Source organism: Loxodonta africana, chromosome 1 (assembly GCF_030014295.1).
Source record: "Loxodonta africana isolate mLoxAfr1 chromosome 1, mLoxAfr1.hap2, whole genome shotgun sequence".
Taxonomy (NCBI): Eukaryota; Metazoa; Chordata; class Mammalia; order Proboscidea; family Elephantidae; genus Loxodonta; species Loxodonta africana.
Genome location: NC_087342.1, coordinates 163,770,685 through 163,790,533, shown reverse-complemented (window position 1 = coordinate 163,790,533; position 19,849 = coordinate 163,770,685). Strand labels below are relative to the sequence as shown.

The 19,849-nt window shown below is 35.7% G+C and overlaps 1 protein-coding gene across 6 annotated transcripts in view; it reads left to right on the top strand.

Annotated features, from left to right (window-relative positions):
• The window catches only part of ASCC3 (activating signal cointegrator 1 complex subunit 3), a 412,820-nt gene that overhangs the window by 166,291 nt on the left and 226,680 nt on the right, over positions 1 to 19,849 (top strand). For all 6 annotated transcript variants that reach the window (XM_064289237.1, XM_064289246.1, XM_064289242.1 and 3 more), the window contains one exon: positions 5,131 to 5,295. In XM_064289237.1, coding sequence (XP_064145307.1) covers positions 5,131 to 5,295 — 165 coding nt within the window. The remainder of the gene's footprint in view (positions 1 to 5,130; positions 5,296 to 19,849) is intronic.

The following is a 19,849-nucleotide window of genomic DNA, read 5'->3' as shown; positions in this document are numbered from 1 at the left end:
TTTTTTTCAAGGAATATTGATTAATGTATTTGAAGATGGGTTTTTACCAAGTTGAGTTTGTTTTAAAGAAAAGAGTTTGGGCTAATTTTAGGTTGCTACAGAATAACCATCGCAGCATATCTTTGCTCAATTCAACAAATATTACTTGGGCATTTGTTCTCGGCAAGGCCCTGGACCAGGCTCTGTGGGGGTAAAAAGTGGGAAAGGACATGGTGTCCCTGCTGTTGGAGAGCTTGTAGGAAATAAGGTATGTTCACCAGTAACCAGAATGTTAGAAAGAAGAATCCTGATACCCTAATATCAAGGTAAATGTTATGGGAGGACAGAAAAGAAATGGATTTCTTCTCGTTGATATAGTTTAAAATTTATTTATTTATAAGAATGTGGCTATTTGATTTGGACTTGAAATGGTGAAGTGGAATTATTTTTTTATTGTTGTAAAAATATAGATAACACATTTGCCAGTTCAACACTTTTCGTGTGTAATTCTGTGACACCAGTTGTATCAACTATGTTGTAGAACCATAACCAGTATCCATTGCCAAATTTTCTAGAATTTTTGTTTGTAAAGAGAACCATACGCTAATAACATGGAAACAAGGTCATGTAAATTGGAAGGTGAGGGACCTGTATGGGGAATGTTGACAGGCCTAGAATGCATTTGAGAGTAGAGGGAAAGATTTGGAGACAAAATACACCCTGAAGAGTTGATATTTTTTAGTAGGAAGACTTTGAATGCTTTGAGCAAGATTCTCTCATGTTAAATTTAGATTAAGGGATTTATTTCATGGTACCCAGGAGGATGGCTTGGGGTATGGATATGGAAAGATAATCAGTGACAGTGGAAATGAGATTGTGAATTTGAGAGACAGTTCAGTAGTGTCATTAGAGCTTGAAAATCTGTGTGTGTGTGTGTGTGTGTGTGTGTGTGTGTGAAACCTGAGGTTTGGAACCCACCAGCCTGGGAAAGTGGAGATACAAATTCGTTCACAGAAGGTATCTATAAATTACATCCTCAGCATTTAAAATAAGTAAATCAATGAAGGAATAATTAAGTTATATAAATATATTTTAAAAGTTACAGTTCTAAACATGAGTATTTGCTTCTGATATTGTGGGTTGGCAATATAGCTTTCCCCCCTACTTTAAACAAGAAGTATATTATTTTTAACTAAATACTCATTTTTTAGTTTTATAATTTTTTGAAAATTTCATTTATAAATAGAAGTGTATCTCTAAAAGATAAAAATCTTTTTGGAAAAAGATGCATCTAAGTACTATTATCACACTAAAAATTTTTACAGATGTTCTCTTAATATCAATTTTTTTTTCCCTAGTTGCCTTTCTCTCTGTGTGTGTGTGTGTTTGTAAATAGCTATTTGATTGAATTGGGATCCAAACAATGTGTTTGATTGATTTATCCCTCAGAGCTTTCTTATTTATTTACTTTTTACATTTTTTAGAAATCAGAGTCCAATTTATATAGAGTGAAATGCACACTCTAAAGTGTTTAGTTCGGCAGGTTTTGACAAATCCACATACTTGTATAATCCATACTCCTAACTAGGCACAGGAAAATTCTGTCACCCCCGAATGATCTCTGCTGCCCCTTCTATGTCTGCCCCTACTCCGCCGAACCACTATTTATCATTGTGGCTCAGTTCTTTGTCAATCCATTCAAGTAACACTAGTCACTTTTTGATCTTTGTCTTTCCAATAACTATTAGAATAAAAATATAATTAAGAACAATGCAGTTTTTTCTTTACTCAACTCAGAAAGCCCAGATTCATGTTCTGAGGTCTTACCCTGGAGGTGATTTATCTGCCTGCATTTGTTATCTGGCTGAAACAGTAACAGTTCTATGTCTTGAATCTTTACATCTTCTGAGGGTTATTAGAAATCATATGCAAAACAAAAGAACAAGAGATAAAATGCACACTCAAGCCCATTCCTCTCACGTAATTCTGTTTGGCAAGAGGCTTTGTAATCTCTGTATTCGTTCTTAGTGCAGAATTAAAAAAAAAAATCTATTTGGGACAAACATGTACACCTGGATTCAGGCAGGCATTCTTCATTCAGTGAAACACTAGCTCCCTGGTGTATTTTGATAAAGGGTTTGTGATAGTGTCCAATTAATGGATTATGTATATAATTACAGAAATTTTTATCCATCTGTATTTCTCTTCTGTTTCCCTCCCAAAGGAGAATATATTTCACCTAGGGAAATGAGTAATCATGAAATAATCATGGGGAACTAAGTATTGTAATTTTACTGTATATAGATGCAGGCAAAGTTTTTAATAATATTTAAGTGAATGACTACATGTTTTGATGCTGGAGGGTCTTAGACCTTTTGGCTTTGACATTAAATTGACTGACTTTTAACAATTGAATACACCAAATTTCTGGCTCAATTGTGGTATATAAACGTTTCAGCTGCACCATTTTTCCAGGGTACAGGCCAAAGCCGGAACACTTTTGAATATAGGCAGTCCCTGGATTATGAATGAGTCCTGTTCCTATGTCTGTCTTTAAGCTGAATTTGTACCTAAGTCAGAACAGTTTGGTATAGTTCTTATATAACATCAGTTAGATGTTTGTCTTAATATCTAGTATACCTTTCTATACATTAAAAAATTAAATTTTTCCAGATACACTAAAATATCTTTAATGTAATAGTACAGTAATAATAATAATAATAACAATGTTTCAATGCATGTGGCAATGTAGCACCCATCTGTTATTACGAACCATTGTGTGTACTTCGAATTTTTAATATAGCAGACTTTACGGAGGTTGGTTCATAATTACAGATTGTATATTAAGTGTATGTTCGTAAACTGGGGACTGCCTGTAATGATTTTTATACTGCTGAGGGAGTAAATACATGGACTGAAAGAAATTCAAGTTGACATTAAAAATATTGACAGTTAACCCATGGCCTAATATAAGAGCAGATGGAAATGTCTTGCATGAGTTCCAATTCATTAAGCAAATGTGACACTTTATTTTCTAGCCATTTTAGTTCAGGGAACTGAAGCGGTGAATAGTGATATAAATGAAGCCACTTCTGACTCTGCTGAAAGTGAAGTATAGAAAACAAATGCTGGAAAGAGTTTTAAAGATCTGGTGGCATAGCTTTTTTATGTCTGAAAAAATTGATTTTACAATTTAAATGTTGCCACATTATTATCTCTGATATTTAATGGTAAGAAAGTGTTGCACAGGATTCTTAGTTCATGGGGAGATAGGTAGCCAAGCTTTGCATTTATTACTATACTTTAATTGTGTATTATCTAGCTTTCTGACATTTTTCTAACATTTGCTAATAATAAGCTTACTTCCTTGTATTTTAATATGAATATTACATATTTGCCTTTAATTGCAGTTTAGAAGGCTTGCTTTTTTTGAAAACAGATGGGCATCTTTTTCACAGACTTTTAATGACAGTCAGTGTAATAATAAAAAAGATAGGCATTGCTTGAAAAGGGTTGTTAACAAGTGATCTCTGGGTATATTTATGATAATATATCAGGTTATTTTAAACTTGTAGAAGAAGTTCTGTTTAGATTTATTGTAATATTATAAAAGAAAGGTGTTAATACACAGAGAATGTTTCAACCCATTTTAAATTTCAGAATTGATCATACTTCTGTTTATATTTAACTTCACTAGCATATCTTTTTCATAAATATTGATGTGATCTCAACATTGCCATTTTACCGTTAGCAAATTAGCTAAGTAGCTTAGATTTATAGTATTACTACACACCTTAGATATACATTACTTAATCTATTTCATTAGTTTGCTAATTAATGTTTTATAAAAGTACAGCTGCTAAATTTTGTAGTTGAAATAGTACATTTCAAAATGATAGCAGTGATACCTGTAATAATGCAGATCATATTGATAAATTAGGTTCGTGCATTTGTTAAAAATTTATCCGTTATTTGTGATGTAAAAAAATAAAATTAATATTGTCCTCATAAATGATTTCAAAACAGACATGAAATATAAAAACGGTGAAAGAATAATCTGACCCCCATCTCAGTTAACCCTTTCATAGCACAGCTGAGTTGTGAATCATCAGTATCAACTGAGTATAATACAGACATACTGGCTAAGAGAAGCTTTGGTTTCAGTTTGTTGTCACCTTTGAATTATCCATGATTAGGCTTATTTCCTAATATAATGTTACTACAGGAGAAGGTATTACTAAACTTATCATCTTTTTCTTCACCACAGTATGCTTTTAGAGGATCTAAACAACTCGTTATGTAAAAAGCAAATAGATTTGTAATCAATTTCATGCCAAAAGGTCCATTTTTATGATGTTCTCATAAGTACCCTGAGCCTGATACCCTCATGCTCCAATGCCCTGGGTCTCCAATGAGTCACTACTTGGTTACTGTTATGTGCCATTCATGCTTTAGGAAGTGTGTTAGTTTTGTTGTTTTTTGGAGCCTTGGTGGCACAACAGTTAAGCACTCAGCTGCTAACCAAAGGGCTGGTGGTTTGAATCCACCCAGTTGCTTCTCCAGAGAAGGACCTGCTGATCTGTTCCCATCAGCTAGGTGACTCTATGGCACCTAACAACAAGAGCAACATTAGTTTTTCCTGTAAAGTACTGCATATACTAGTTGATATTAAAGGACAATTATTTAGAACCATGTATCTTTAGTAAATTTTGTCTTTTTCCTCAAAACTTGAATAGATATAACACTAGTGACCATTCTAGGATGGATTCTTTGTTTCTCTTTTAATTTCCTTTGAACTCTTTCATCTCTTCTTAGCCTCTTTTCAAATAAGGTCATTATCAGTATTTGCTAGTCTAAAAGATAATTTTTCTTTTTTTACTATTGTAATAAGCTTTTCTAAAAAGTTACTGACAAACTACCTTCAGTAAGCTTTAAGTAACTGCTTAATATCAGGGCTGAAAGAAAGGCTTTCTTGAAGTGATCATTGTCAACAGTGAGTTAGATATCATTCCAAAATATTTTAAAATGTGTCACCTTATTCAGTCTATATAGAGGTAGCCAATAATATTTCCTTTTGAACAACAAAAGTAAAATTTAAAATATATGTGACTTTTTTTCCTCTATAACTTGGTTCTTTTTCTTCTCTTCTAGATGCTTGTGACCACACCAGAAAAATGGGATGTAATGACAAGAAAGAGTGTTGGGGATGTAGCACTCTCTCAAATTGTCAGGCTCCTTATTCTTGATGAAGTCCATTTGCTGCATGAAGATAGAGGACCAGTGTTAGAAAGCATAGTTGCACGTACTTTACGACAGGTAAGAGAAGTTATTTGTAAGCTTATTTTGGAGGGATGAGTACATTTTTAAGCTTAAAATGTAGCATTTAAAGGCAATATTAATATGCATTTTTCATGTTTACGAAGGTAATTTTAGTGTGGAAAAATCTTTAGTATTTCATTTTCATATTAAAAATACACTTTCTTTTTTTTTTTTCCAAATCTTGTTTCTCCTGAAATCTTTTTAAATTAACTAAAATAAATACAGGAAAACTTTTCATTCTATACCTGTATTATAAAGCCAAATCTAATATTACCGTTGTTGTTAGGTGCCGTCAAGTTGATTCCAAATCATAGTGACCGCTACGTACAACAAAATGAAACACTGCCCGGTCCTGCACCATCCTTACAATTGTTGTTATGCTTGAGCCCATTGTTGTAGCCACTGTGTTAGTCCATCTCATTGAGGGTCTTCCTCTTTTTTGCTGACCCACTACTTTACCAAGTATGATGTCCTTCTCCAGGGACTGAACCTTCTTGATAACATGTCCAAAGTATATGTGAGATGAAGTCTTGCCATCTGTGTTTCTAAGGAATATTCTGGCTGTACTTCTTTCAACACAGATTTGTTCATTCTTTTGGCAGTCCATGGTATATTCAGTGTTCTTTGCCAATGCAATTCAAAGGCGTCTATTATTCTTTGGTCTTCCTTATTCATCATCCAGCTTTCACATGCATGTGAGGTGATTGAAAATACCATGGCTTGGGTCAGGTGCACCTTAGTCTTCAAGGTGACATCTTTGCTTTCCAACACTTTAAAGAAGTCTTTTGCAGCAGATTGGCCCAGTACAATGTGTTGTTTGATTTATTGACTGTTGCTTCCACGGGTATTGATTGTGGATCCCAGTAAAATGGAATCCTTGACAACTTCAGTCTTTCTCCTTTTATCATGATGCTGCTTATTGGTTCAGTTGTAAGGATTTTCGTTTTCTTTATGTTGAGGTGTAATCCATACTGAAGGCTGTGGTCTTTACTCTTCATCAGTAAGCGCTTCAAGTCCTCTTCACTTTCAGCAAGTAAGGCTGTGTCATTTGTATAACACAGATTGTTAATGAGTCTTCCTCCATTCCTGATGCCTCATTCTTCATATTGTCTGGCTTCTCACATTATTTACTCAGCATGCAGATTGAATAGGTACGATGAAATGATACAACTCTGACGAACACCCTCCCTAACTTTAAACCATGCAGTATCCCCCTGTTCTGTTCGAGCGACTGCCTCTTGATCTATGTACAGGTTCCTCATGAGCACAATTAAGCCTTCTGGAATTCCCATTCTTAGCACCGCAGAATTAAAATATAATGGGACCTTGGAGAATATTATTGATTTAAATCACTTCTCTCCTCCCCGTGTTTAACTCTTCCCCCCAAAAAAATATTAGAACATGGTTTATAGTTTTTCTGATATACAAGGCAAAATAAAATGTGATTGCGTAATATACGAGGCCAGGGGCCGACTGCAGAACAGACCATCAGTTGCTCATATGCAAGTTGAAGGTGAAGATGGAGAAAATTAGAATAAGTCCACAAGAGCCAAAGTATGAACTTGAGTTTATCCCACCTGAATTTAGAGACCATCTCAAGGATAGATTTGATGAGCTGAACGCTAATGACTGAAGACCAGACAAGTTGTGGGATGACATCGAGGACATTATACATGAAGAAAGCAAGAGGTTATTAAAAAGACAGGAAAGAAAGAAAAGACCAAAAGGGATGTCAGAAGAGACTATGAAACTTGCTCTTGAATGTAGAGTAACTAAAGCAAAAGGAAGAAATGATGAAGTAAAAGAACCTAACAGAAGATTTCAAAGGGCAGCTTGAGAAGACAAAGTATTATAATGACATGTGCAAAAGTATTATAATGACATGTCCCAAAAGGGAACAACATGCTCAGCATTTCTCAAGCAAAAAGAACTGAAGAAAAAATTCAAGCCTTGGATTACAATGTTGAGCGATTCTACGGGGAAAGTGTTAAACGACACAGGAAACCTCAAAAGAAGATGGAAGGAATACACAGTCATTATACCAAAAAAAAATTGGTCAACGTTCAACCATTTCAGGAGGTAGCATATGATCAGGAACTTATGGTACTGAAGGAAGAGGTCCAAGCTGCACTGAAGGCACTGGTGAAAAACAAGGCTCCAGGAATTGATGGAATACCAATTAAGATGTTTCAGCAAATGTATGCAGGGCTGGTAGTGCACACTCATCTGTGCCAATAAATTTGGAAGACACCTACCTGGCTAACCGACTGGAAAAGATCCGTATTTATACCTATTCAAAAGAAAGGTGATCCAACAGAATGCAGAAATTATCAAACAATGTCAGTATCACATGCAAGTAAAATTTTGCTAAAGAGCATTAAAAAGCATCTGCAGCAGCACATCGACACGGAGCTGCTAGAAATTCAAGCTGGATTCAGAAAAGAACATTGAACTCGGGATATCACTGCTGATGTCAGGTCAATCCTGGATGAAAACAGAGACTACCAGAAAGATGTTTATCTGCGTTTTATTTTCTACAACAAGGCATTCCACTGTGTGGATCATAACATATCGTGGATAACATCGCAAAGAATGGGAATTCTGGAACACTTAACTGTGCTCATGAGGAACCTGTACGTAGATTAAGAGGTAGTCGTTAGAACAGAACAAGGGAATACTGAGTGGTTTAAAGTCAGGAAAGGTGTGTGTCGGGGTTGAATCCTTTCACCATACGTACTCAGTCTGTATGCTGTACAGATCCAAGAAGCTGGACTATATGAAGAAGAGCAAGGCATCAGGATTGGAGGAAGATTCATTAACAAACTGCATTATGCAGATGACACTACCTTGCTTGCTGAAAGTGAAGAGGACTTGAAGCAGTTACTGATATAGATCAAGGACCACAGCCTTCAGTGTGGATTACACCTCAATTTAAAGAAAACAAAAATCCACACAACCGGGCCAATAAACAGTATCATGGTAAATAGAGAAAAGATTGAAGTTGTCAAGGATTTCATTTTACTTGGATCCACAATCACACCCATGGAAGCAGCAGTCAAGAAATCAAAAGACACCTTGCATTGGGTAAATCTGCTGCAAAGTAAGTCTTTAAATTGCTGAAAAGCAAAGATGCCACCTTGAAGACTAAGGTGCTCCTGACCCAAGCCATGGTATTTTCAGTTGCCTCATATGCATGCAAAAGCTGGACGATGAATAAGAAAGACTGAAGAATTGATGCCTTTGAATTGTGGTGTTGGCAGGGAATATTGAATATACTATGGACTTGCAAAAGAACAACCAAATCTGTGTTGGACGAAGTACAGCCAGAATGTTCCTCAGAAGCAAGGATGGTGAGACTACATCTCACATACCTTGAACATGTTATCAGGAGAGATCAGTCCCTGGAGAAGGACATCATGCTTGGTAAAGTACAATGAGATGGGTTGACACAGTGACTGCAACAGTGGGTTCAAGTATAACAAGGATTGTGAGGATGGCACAGGACCATGCGGTGTTTCGTTCTGTTGTACATAGGGTCGTTACGAGTTGGAACCAACTTTACAGCACCTAACAACAACAACAACAGAGTACATAATCTTAATCAGTATTTTTTAAAAGGATCATGTACATGGTGTCTTTAGTTTTGGACTTTTGTGGTTATTCATAAATAGCTTCACCAGGCGCCTCTGCCACTCTACCCTATCCTATCATGCCTCCTTTTTGTAAGACAATATATTTTACTAACAAGAAATAGAGTTCTTCATGCTTGAGCACCTTCAATATTCTTCCCTCTCCTTCACCTGCAGAACAAACTCCAAATCCCTCACCATATCCATACTGAACCCTTTTCTTAAAGGCCCCTTCTCCCTTGTCTTGGACCCCAATCCTCTCACTCTGTAAATTACCTCTTATCTTTCTCCTGTGTCTTTAACTTCTCCCTCTCAGTGGACACTGTCTCTTTTACTTAAAAGAATTGCAGATTACCCCCATCTTTACCATAAAACCACCCTCAAACCTCTCCCGTTCCAATAACTTCTACTTTAATAGATATGACTTCACTTCTGGGAATGTTAGTCTGCGTGCACTGTTTCCCTTTCCGCTTGTGAAACTGCTGCAGTCTGGCTGCTGCTGCAACAGATAAAATGCTCTCCCAAGATTGCCAGTTACCAAATCTAAAAGAAAATAGTTCTCAATCCTTTGGTTTTTTTGACCTTTTTGGTACTACTCGTCTTAATTACATAGTGCTACAATAACAGCTATACCACAAGTGGTAGTTTTAAAACAGAAATTTATTTTCTCACAGTATTGGAAGCTTAAAGTCCTGTTCACCACCTTGGCTATAGTGATTTTTTCTATGGCTTTTCTCCCTGCTTTTTGGTGTCTGCCAGCAATACTTGTCATTCCTTTGCTTGTAGATGGGTTCACACATAGTGTCTGTCTTCCTTCTGTGTGTGTCTCTGTGTCCGTTCTGCTCTTTTCATAACTCAGAAGTGATTAGGTTTAGAACCTGTCTTATTCAGATATGACCTCATTAACATAAAAAACCCTGACCCATAGCTGTGGAGTTGATTCCCACTCACAGTAACATAAAAAAAGGAAACCCCTATTTCCAAACAAGATCATATTTAAAGTTAAGGGGATTAGCATGCCAACAAGTTTTTGGGGGAAACACAATTCAATTCATAACAATTCACCCTTTGACTCCCCCACCCAAAATTTATATCCTTCCCATGTGCAAAACCCCATTCACCCTCTCACATCATCCCCAAAAGTCTAAACTCGTTCCACATCAACTCCATCAAATCCAAAATCTTTCCTTCTCAATCATCTAAATCAAGAATGGGTGAGACTCAGTGTGTTCCATCCTGGGGCAAAATTGTTTTTCATCGGTGGGCCTATGATACCTAGAATATAAGTCATCTGCTTCCGGAGTAAAACAGTGAACCAGTCGTGAAGTAGAAATTCCCATTTCGAATGAGAGAAACCAGAGGGAAAGAAGAGGTCACATTTTGTTGTTGTTAGTTGCCATCAAGTCATTTCCAACTCATGACAGCTTCATAGGTGCAGAGTAGAACTACTCCATAGGGTTTTGAAGGCTGTGATGTTTCGGAAGCAGATCTCACAAGGCACCTCTGGATGGTTTCAAACTGCCAACCTTTCAGCTAGTAGTTGAGCACTTAACTGTTTGTGCCACCAAAGGATTCTGTATTTATATATATTTAATATATTCATATAAATATTTTTTTAAACTAGAGAAAGATATCTCTTTCCATCCCTTTAGACTTATTACTTCCTTGTCATTATCTTGGAAACCCTAGTGGCATACTGGTTAAGTACTATGGCTGCTAACCAAGAGGTTGGCAGTTCGAATTTACCAGGTGCTCCTTGGAGACTCTATGGGGCAGTTCTACCCTGTCCTATAGGGTTGCTATGAGTCATAATCGACTCGATAGCAGTGGGTTTGGGTTTGGTTTTGTCATTATCGTAGATCAAGCTCATGACATCTCCCATTTGGCCTATAGCAGCCTCTTCTAAACTCATTTTTCTGCTTGTTGTCTTCTGATCTGTTCTTCAGTGTAGCAGAGTAATCCTTCAAAATGCAAACTAATTATAATCTAAAGAATTGATCATTCTGTCTATCAAAACTCATGTTGAATTGATGATCAAGTCTTCTGAGTTGTATCTTTGCAATGTGTCTTTTACTAGTTCTCTTCTTTCTATTTCTTTTGACATTATCCTGATTCATGCCTTCATCCTCTTTTTCCTAAGCTATTGTAAAATTTCCCTAATTGGTCTCATCACTTTTGACTTTTGAATTAATTCCTTCTTCACATTGGCATCTCCATATTACCAGGTTATAATTATATAGTTTCTCACTAGTATGTTCATAAACCTTCAATGACTTGCTGTTTGTTATGTTAGAAATGTTAGAATTTCTTAGGACATTAAAGGCTATTGAAGGCTTGATCTATCCAGTTGTAACTTCTACATATCCTTCAGCTACCACAGATTCTGGAAACCCTGGTGGTATAGTGGTTAAATGCTAAGGCTGCTAACCAAAAGGTTGGCAGTTTGAATCCACCAGGTGCTCCTTGGAAACTCTATGGGGCAGTTCTACTCAGTCCTAGAGGGTCACTATGAGTAGGAATCAACTTGAAGGCAGTGTCTTTTTTTTTTTTTACCATAGAGTCTGGTTAGTCTGGCTACACAGAACTATTTATTTTCTTACTTCCTTTCAGTGTGCCTGAAGGCAAACTATTGCCCCTCTTTCAGAATTGAAACTCATTTATTTAAGGCAGAGTGTGTCCTTTTTTATGAGATTAAATGTTAGAAATGCCAAATTATAATGTCTGGAGTCTTAAAACACTAGCAAGTGGCCATCTAAGATGCATGAATTGGTCTCAATCCACCTGGAGCAAAGGAGAATGAAGAACACCAAAGACACAAGATAAACATAAGCCCAGGAGACAGAAATTGCCACATAATCCAGAGACTACATCAGCCTGAGACCAGAAGAACTAGATGTTGCCTGGCTACAACCATTGACTGCCCTTACAGGGAACACAACGGAGAATCCCTGATGGAGCAGGATAGCAGTGGGTTGCAGACCTCAAATTCTCCTAAAATAGACCAGACTTAATGGTCAAACTGAGACTAGAGGGACCCCGGTGATTCATGATCCCCGGACCTTCTGTTAGCCCAAGACTGAAACTGTTCCCGAAGCCAACTCTTCAGACAGGGATTGGACTGGACTACAAGACAGAAAATGAAACTGGTGAGGAGCGAGCTTTTTGGCTCAAATGGACACAGACTATGTGGGCAGCTCCTGTCTGGAGGTGAGATGAGAAGGCAGAGGGGGACAAAAGCTGGCTGAATGGACGCAGGGAATACAGGGTGGAGAGGAGGAGTGTGCTGTCCCATTAGGAGGAGAGCAACTAGGAGTACATAGCAAGGTGTATATAAGTTTTTGTATGAGAGACTGACTTGATTTGTAAACTTTCACTTAAAGCACAGTAAATAATAATAAAAAAAAAGCCAAATTATATAATGTGCATCTCTTGAAAACTTATCATTCTCTTGAATCATACCAAAAACTAGTTTTCCCATGCAGTCATTCCTAGCTCCCCAATCAAAATGAATCATCTTTTTCAGTGTTCCGTTTATACTCCCTTTCTTTGCGTATTTTTATTTATCACACTCCTTATAATTTTACAACATTGTGTAGTTTATTGTATTGGTACCTTCCACTAAAGTTTAATCTCCTTGATGAAAGGGTCTATCTGATTCTTCTTGTATTTCCAGAGTATTAGCACAGTGCTATTTAACTATTTTTACTAAAAAAGCAAACTTCCTGGTTTTATTCCTTGTGATTGCCTCATGTTCCCAGTAGATGGCAGTGTTTCACACAGCACGTCACCATTTATAGCTAATGTAGACACATAGGAAGCTCTTCCAATGCAGTGTAGATCCTGTTCAGGAGCAGAAATTGCATGGTGACATTAGGGACTAAATACACAACACACTTGGCATGATTGAAGAAATTTGAAAAAATATGAAAGTGTAAGGAAGCCCAAATCTGTTGTATTTAACAACATTGAACTACAAATAGTGTGCCTGCATAGATAATGAGCCTTCACATATAACACAGGTAGCGCTCCTGGGAAAATAATCCACAAGAGAGTTGCACAGTTGGCAAAAAATGTATAACGCACTCATTATTTATGTAAAAATACAGTAGTTGTCTTTTTAACTAAGTTTATTTTCAGAGAGTAGCAAAACTTTGTCAAAACTTATATTTTGTGTGAGAAAGTCATAAATATTTTACTGTCTGATATTTGGGATAATTATAAAAAGGGAGCTATAAAATATTAATTTTCTCAGTTTCCAACTAGTCATACTTTTAAGGTGAATATAGTGTATTGAGCTTTGAATTTTGGCTTAGGACATAAATTCCAAATTATTACTATTGAAAAATAAAGCATTTCTCATACAGCCTTAACTATAGTGAGAATGATAAGATTATGCTTTTAGATTTAAACAATTACAATTATTTTAAGTTGTAGAATAATTTTGGCAGAAAAATGACCCTGGTATTTGTTTGTATCCTGTACTTAACATCAAAACGGAAACCAAACCAAACCAGTTGCAGTTTCGTTGATTTGATTCATGGCAACCCCTGTGTGTCAGAGTAGAACTGCACCCCATACAGTTTTCAAGACTGTTACTTTTGTCTTCCCAGGTGCCTCTGAGTGGATTCAAACCACCAACCCCACTTAACCTCTCTAACTTTTCAGCTAGTATTCCAGGACTTAACTGTTGGCGCCACCAGGAACTCCTTGTGTTTAACATTAAAAAACTTTAAAATACGTTCAGTAGCTTTTATGTTTTAAATAATAATTATTAAAAGAAAAGGTTATTTTTATTTCCTTTTGAATCATCATCTGTACTAAGTACGAAGTTCTTAAATGATAATTATGGTTGTCTTTCCTGTTATTTAGAGTTCTTTGCTTTTGATGGGGTTTGGTTGGGATTTTTGCTGATATCCGTTAAGATTTCTTTTGTGAAAGCAAATTTATGATAAGATGCTGTCTGTGTATTTGTACTTTAATTTTCATTCCTCTCTATCATTTCTGAACCTCTTTCTTTATGCTACTACAACTAGTTTCTGTATGCATGGATCTGTCTTACTACTGTATCCCCATTGCCTGAAGATTAGACCCTAACCCAGCGTTGATGGACGGGTGATTCTGAAAGTATTAATTTTACTCACATTATATTAATTTGCTCATACCCATTGAATCTCCTAGACTGAGCAAACTTATCAACAGCTTACACAGAAAACGGCTATGAAGTTAATAGCAGCCTCATGGGATCATTAGAATATATCTTAACTGCCAAGTGAATAGAAGTTTTTGGCCACCCCTTAGCTGTATCCTTCTGTGCACATTACAATGTAATCAGAGCATGTAGCCTATAAGATTCTTAGTTTTTGAAGTTTACTGAGTTGTGGCCTAATACATTTAAAGGTTATAAAGGTCTCATAGCTATTCAATGTAAATCCCCATGTGTATTTTTAATTGTTGTGGTTACAGAGTTCTATGTATCTATTGAGTCAAGATTGTGAATTATGGCCTACAGAGCCTTACATGATAGGAAGCCCGCTTAACCTCTTTAAACAATCATCTCCTCCAATCTCCCCCCTCATTCATCTTTTTTCTGCGTAGCTTGTTCCAATCTTGCAGCCTTTAAACTTGCTTTTTCTTCTGTTTCACAGTTTTTATTCCCTCATAACTTCTCAAATGATCCTTCTTTAGCAAGGCTTATCCTACCTATGGGAGGTACCCTTCCCATGTTGTCCTCTATTCTATTACTCTATTTTATTTTACTTATGGCACCTATTGACATTGACATCTGAAAACCTGATTTATCTGTTTATGTGTTTATAGTTGTCTCCATCTGCTAAAATATGAGCTTGAGTGTAAAGACACTATTTTATTTACGACTGTATCCTGGTTCCCAGAAAAATGCATTTAGGCACAGGATATCTGTTGACCAACTAAGGAAATTATTGACAAAATCTTCTGTGATTTCACTAAAAAAGAAAAGAATATTCATCAAATTTTTATAAAAATTTCCAGTTCCTCCATTTATTTCTACTAGTTTTGTTTGAATGTTTCAATGCTATTTTGTTCAGTATTTAAAGGTTTATGATGGCTTAAGCTTTTTTCTAAATCTAATCTAAAAATAAGCTTTGCTCCTTTCTTCTTGTTCCTTTTATCTTTTTTTTTTCCAGTTGTGTCTTTTGTCTGTCTCTTTATTTTCCAACTTTTTGTTACTGGGTCTCTTGTATTTCAGCCAATGGTTTCCTTCCTTTAATAAAGGAATTTAAAATAATACCAATTATTGTGATAATTGATATCTTACATGGTTTTCACTTGATTTTTCATTCTTTTTTTTTAGTGTCTAGCAGTTAGAGGTTATACATTCCATTTCTGTCCTTCCACTTACACTTAATATTTTAACAACTAATATTTTTCTATCAGGGTTAAAATTTAATCAGTATCAATAACATCCCCTTTTCTCTAACAAGACATATTTAACGTACTTTCACTTCTGCCATTTCTTATTTTGTTGAACTCACCTGTCATTAATATTTCAAGTAGTTTTTTTTAAATTTTTTCTTGTGCTTTAAGTGAAAGTTACAAATTGAGTCAGCTTCTCATACAAAAATTTATATACACCTTGCTATATACTCCTAGTTGCTCACCCCCTAATGAGACAGCACACTCCTTCTTTCCACTCTCTATTTTTGAAAGCAGGTTTATAAAGTACTTACTAAAAGATAGCAAATTGGTAATAAATTCACAAAATGTGCTTTCAGGGGCAAAGCCTTATTAATTGTTTTCTATATAATATCACCTAAATGTAAAACTTTTCTGTTAAATGCACAGGCATGTTTGGAAAGTTCATTTATTTATTTCCTTACTTTATTTTTGTTTTCTCATTTTTTTTTTGTATATTTAGCTAATTTATATACCACTTCATGATGGAGTCTACTTAATTTTTAAATTTTGTCAGCAAATATATCTGTTTCTTTTAATTGGGTCTGTAACTTTACTGGATAAATGTTTATGTTGATTCAGAACATGATAATCTACTTATATGGAGTTTTTATAGATCTGTACAAATACCTTGAACTTGGAAAGGGGAATTAATTTACCTCAAGTTGTAGTTCTCAATCTGTTAAACAGGAGTAAGAATCATCTGTCTAAAGAGTTATATATATTTCATAGTTAGTGTTTTATTTAGTCTTCAAATTTGCCCAGATAGAAACCCAAAAAGATGAGTAAATAGACTCATTTCTGTCCTACTTATTGAATGAGTTTGTATGTTACCAGTACCAATTGCCATGAAGTAAATTCCAAATCATGACAGTCCCATGTGTGCCAGAGTAGAACTGCGTTCCATAGGATTCTTAATGGCTGATTTTTCAGAATTAGATCTCCAGGCCTTTCTTCTGAGGTACTTCGGGGTGGACTTAAACATCCACTGTTTTGGTTAGCAGGCAAGCATGTTTACTGTTCGCACTACATTTTCCATTAATGCCTATAAGCAACATTTGGGTGAGGTAGTGTGTATACCCAAGCACTTGGGCTTTCCTGAAGTATATGTGTACTGTATCTTAGTGCCCAAGGAGAAATCCAGTGTTAGAGAACTGCTAGTTTAGGTACAATAACTTCAGGATACCAGCATGATGCCAGCAAGTTTTGACTAAAATTAAATATAAATAAGAGGACAATAAAAAATGAAGAAATAATTGAAAATGTTTTGTGTACGTGCCTTTATGCGGATCCCCTTATTTCACTTAGGATAGCAAGAAGGTGAGAAGATATAAACATTCCTAGATTTTAAGAAAATAATAATATTGTACAGTCTTTTATAAAATATTAGAGATCTTTTTATATGCACTTTCCCATAAAGGAATTTGTTAATTAACTTGGCAAATTCACACAGCCTGTAAAATTATAATGCATGTTATTTAAATCATGGTTACTTTTTATTACATCAGAGGTTTTAAAACTTTTTCCCAGGTTAGGAACCCTTTTTTCAATCAAACTTTTCAAATAAAGCCTATTATATGGTAATATAAAGGCAGATGTGCTATACGGAAACACAGAATGGATATTGTAGGATTATAATGCATTGCTGTCAAGTCTATTCTGACTCATAGCGAACCTATAGGACAAAGTAGAACTGCCCCATAGGGTTTCCAAGGAGCAACTGGTGGATTTGAACTGCTGACCTTTTGGTTAGCAGCCTGAGTTCTTAACCACTGCACCACCAGGGCTCTTACAGGGTTATAGGACTACAGAATGCCACCCATAGTCAACCCGAAAGGCCTTCCTGTAAGATGTGCCTGAGGCAAATCTGCAGAATCCTTAGGGCTCAGGTGTGAATTATCCTGGACTGGGTCATGCTGGTCATATAAAATTATTCCACTTAACAACAGTTTCATCATAATTTAAAATGGGAAGTTTGTATGTAGTTTAAATAGTACTCATCTTTTGGTAAATACAACTTTTTAAATTGCTAATGTGGAGTCAGAAACCCTGGTGGTGTAGTGGTTAAGTGCTACAGCTGCTAACCAAAGGGTCAGCAGTTCAAATCCGCCAGGTGCTCCTTGGGAACTCCATGGTGCAGTTCTACTCTGTCCTATAGGGTCGCTATGAGTCAGAATTGACTCGGTGGCACTGGGTTTGGGTTTGATTTTTTGAGTTTTAATGTGGAGTCCCTGGGGATGCAAATGATTAATACACTCTCTGCTAATCAAAAGGTTGATTCAAGTGCATAGAGGCACTTCGGAAGAAAGGCCTAGCAATCTACTTCTGAAAAAGCAGCCATTGAAAACCCTGTGGAGCACAGTTCTTCCTGACTGACACACATGGGGTCACCCTGAGTCAGAATTGACTTCATGGCAATTGGTTTGGCTTGGTTTTGGTATCGCTAATATAGAGAATTTGAATAAAATAATGTGGTAGAGTGGTCAAGCATACAGAATTATATACCCTACAAATAGCAAAATCATGTTCGTTTTGGTCTCCATGGGACATTTTCTCAGAAATTGGATAGCTCATACAGAATACAATAGAAACGTAGAGATAAATTCTGTAATATAAAATGAAGTTATACATATATATGTGTATGTACGTATATATACTTATGTATACATACTATTGTATATGCTAAAATAAAAAATATAAAACTCAACCACTTAAAAAGTAAATAGTCTTCTGCCACATAGAGGTCACTCAGGGGCCACAGAGTGAAGGAAGGAAGGGAAGAGGGAGGGAGGGAGGCTAAAGGCAAATCAAGTTTTTGACAACACTGTTTAGAAAATAATGAAAGAAAGAAAATCATGTACCAGAGATTTTCAGATACAGCCAGAGGTATAATTCAGTGTAAGAATTACACTCTAAAGTGAGACAGGAATGGAAAGAACATAAATAAGCTATGAATTAAAATTTAAATGTTAGATGTATTTTAAGCAGAATGTTCCAAAGAAAGTAGATGGAAAAAATAAAGTTGAAATCAAAATTAAATATAAAATGGTATAACAGTAGAATTAGTAATATTTCTAAAAACTAGTTTCTTTTTAAAAAAATCTTATTAAGTAATGGAATCTGTAACAATTCTAGTCACAAATAAGTAGAAAACTTCTGAGTACACAAAATTAGAAATGGTAAGGAACTTATTACAAAAATGTATAGAAACTTAAAAACATAAACTATCATCATTGAGTTAATCAGAAATAGAAAACATGAAAACAGGATTGAAGGAAAATTGGATACTGTTGAGTGCTCATTAGCAGTAAAATGAATCAACTCCCTGACATGCTGTGTCTGTCACCATCTGGCCTCAGCTTCATTTTCTACCCACATCTTCTCTCACCTCTCTTCCCCAACTCAAACCACTGGTCCTGCTAAGTGTATTACCCCAGACACCATTCTTTCTTCCTCGTCTCCCAGCCTTTTAGTCTGCTCTTCTCTCAGTTTAGAATATCAGTAACCACTACCCCAAAATGCCTTCCCTGACTTTCCCAAGTTTAAAAGTCATGCTTTCTCTTCATTGTTTTCAATTTTTAGAAGGTGCTACTATTCGTAGAACACATCACATTATTTTTTGTGATTATTTACAAATAGACTTTGAGCCCCGTCTCTACTGGCACTATGCCTGATGTTAAGAGCTTAACAAATGATTAGTGAACAGGTTAATTACTGTTATTAGTAGTGTTTCAAACAAAATTAGGTTAGTACACTACACCAGTGAGCACAAATGGCTTCATACATTTTTGGGTAGTTTGTAATTTTTTCCCAAGTTTTGGTTATTGTTACATACAACCAGACTTCCTTCTATGTGGCTGTTATAAAATATGAAATTATTTGTATCTAAAGTGATAAATAAATGATGATTTGGAAAAAAGTGTTTTTGATGATGGAATAATTAATTGCATTTTAGTAAAAAAAAATAGTACTCAGGAATTAATCTATTTTACTGAATTATGATATTCTTTACTATATGTTACTATGATACAGTAAACAGTATACAATGCTACAGGTAAAGAATTATAGGTTAGGCAAGCAATGTATAATAAGGGAAGGAAAATCCTGGTATCATAAATGGATTAAGAATTTTTAAAAAATTTAGTTACCTTGGAAATAAGTTTTCATTAGATATGTGTATAAAGACAAAAACCAAATCCGTTGCCATCAAGTCAATTCTGACTCAGGAAGACCCAATAGGACAGAGTGGCACTGCCCCATAGGGTTTCTAAAGAGCAGCTAGTACATTTGAACTGCTGATCTTTTGGTTAGCAGCCAAGCTCTTAACCACTTCACCACCAGGGCTCCTAAATGTATGTAGCTGCGAATATTTAAGTGTTAGGCGACTGCCATCACCTTAAATTTAAAGTTGTAAAACAGAGAAGTCTAGAGTTTTTATATTTAAAATGAATTTGAAGTTACTGAACTTCAGAATAAATAGCAGGTATTTT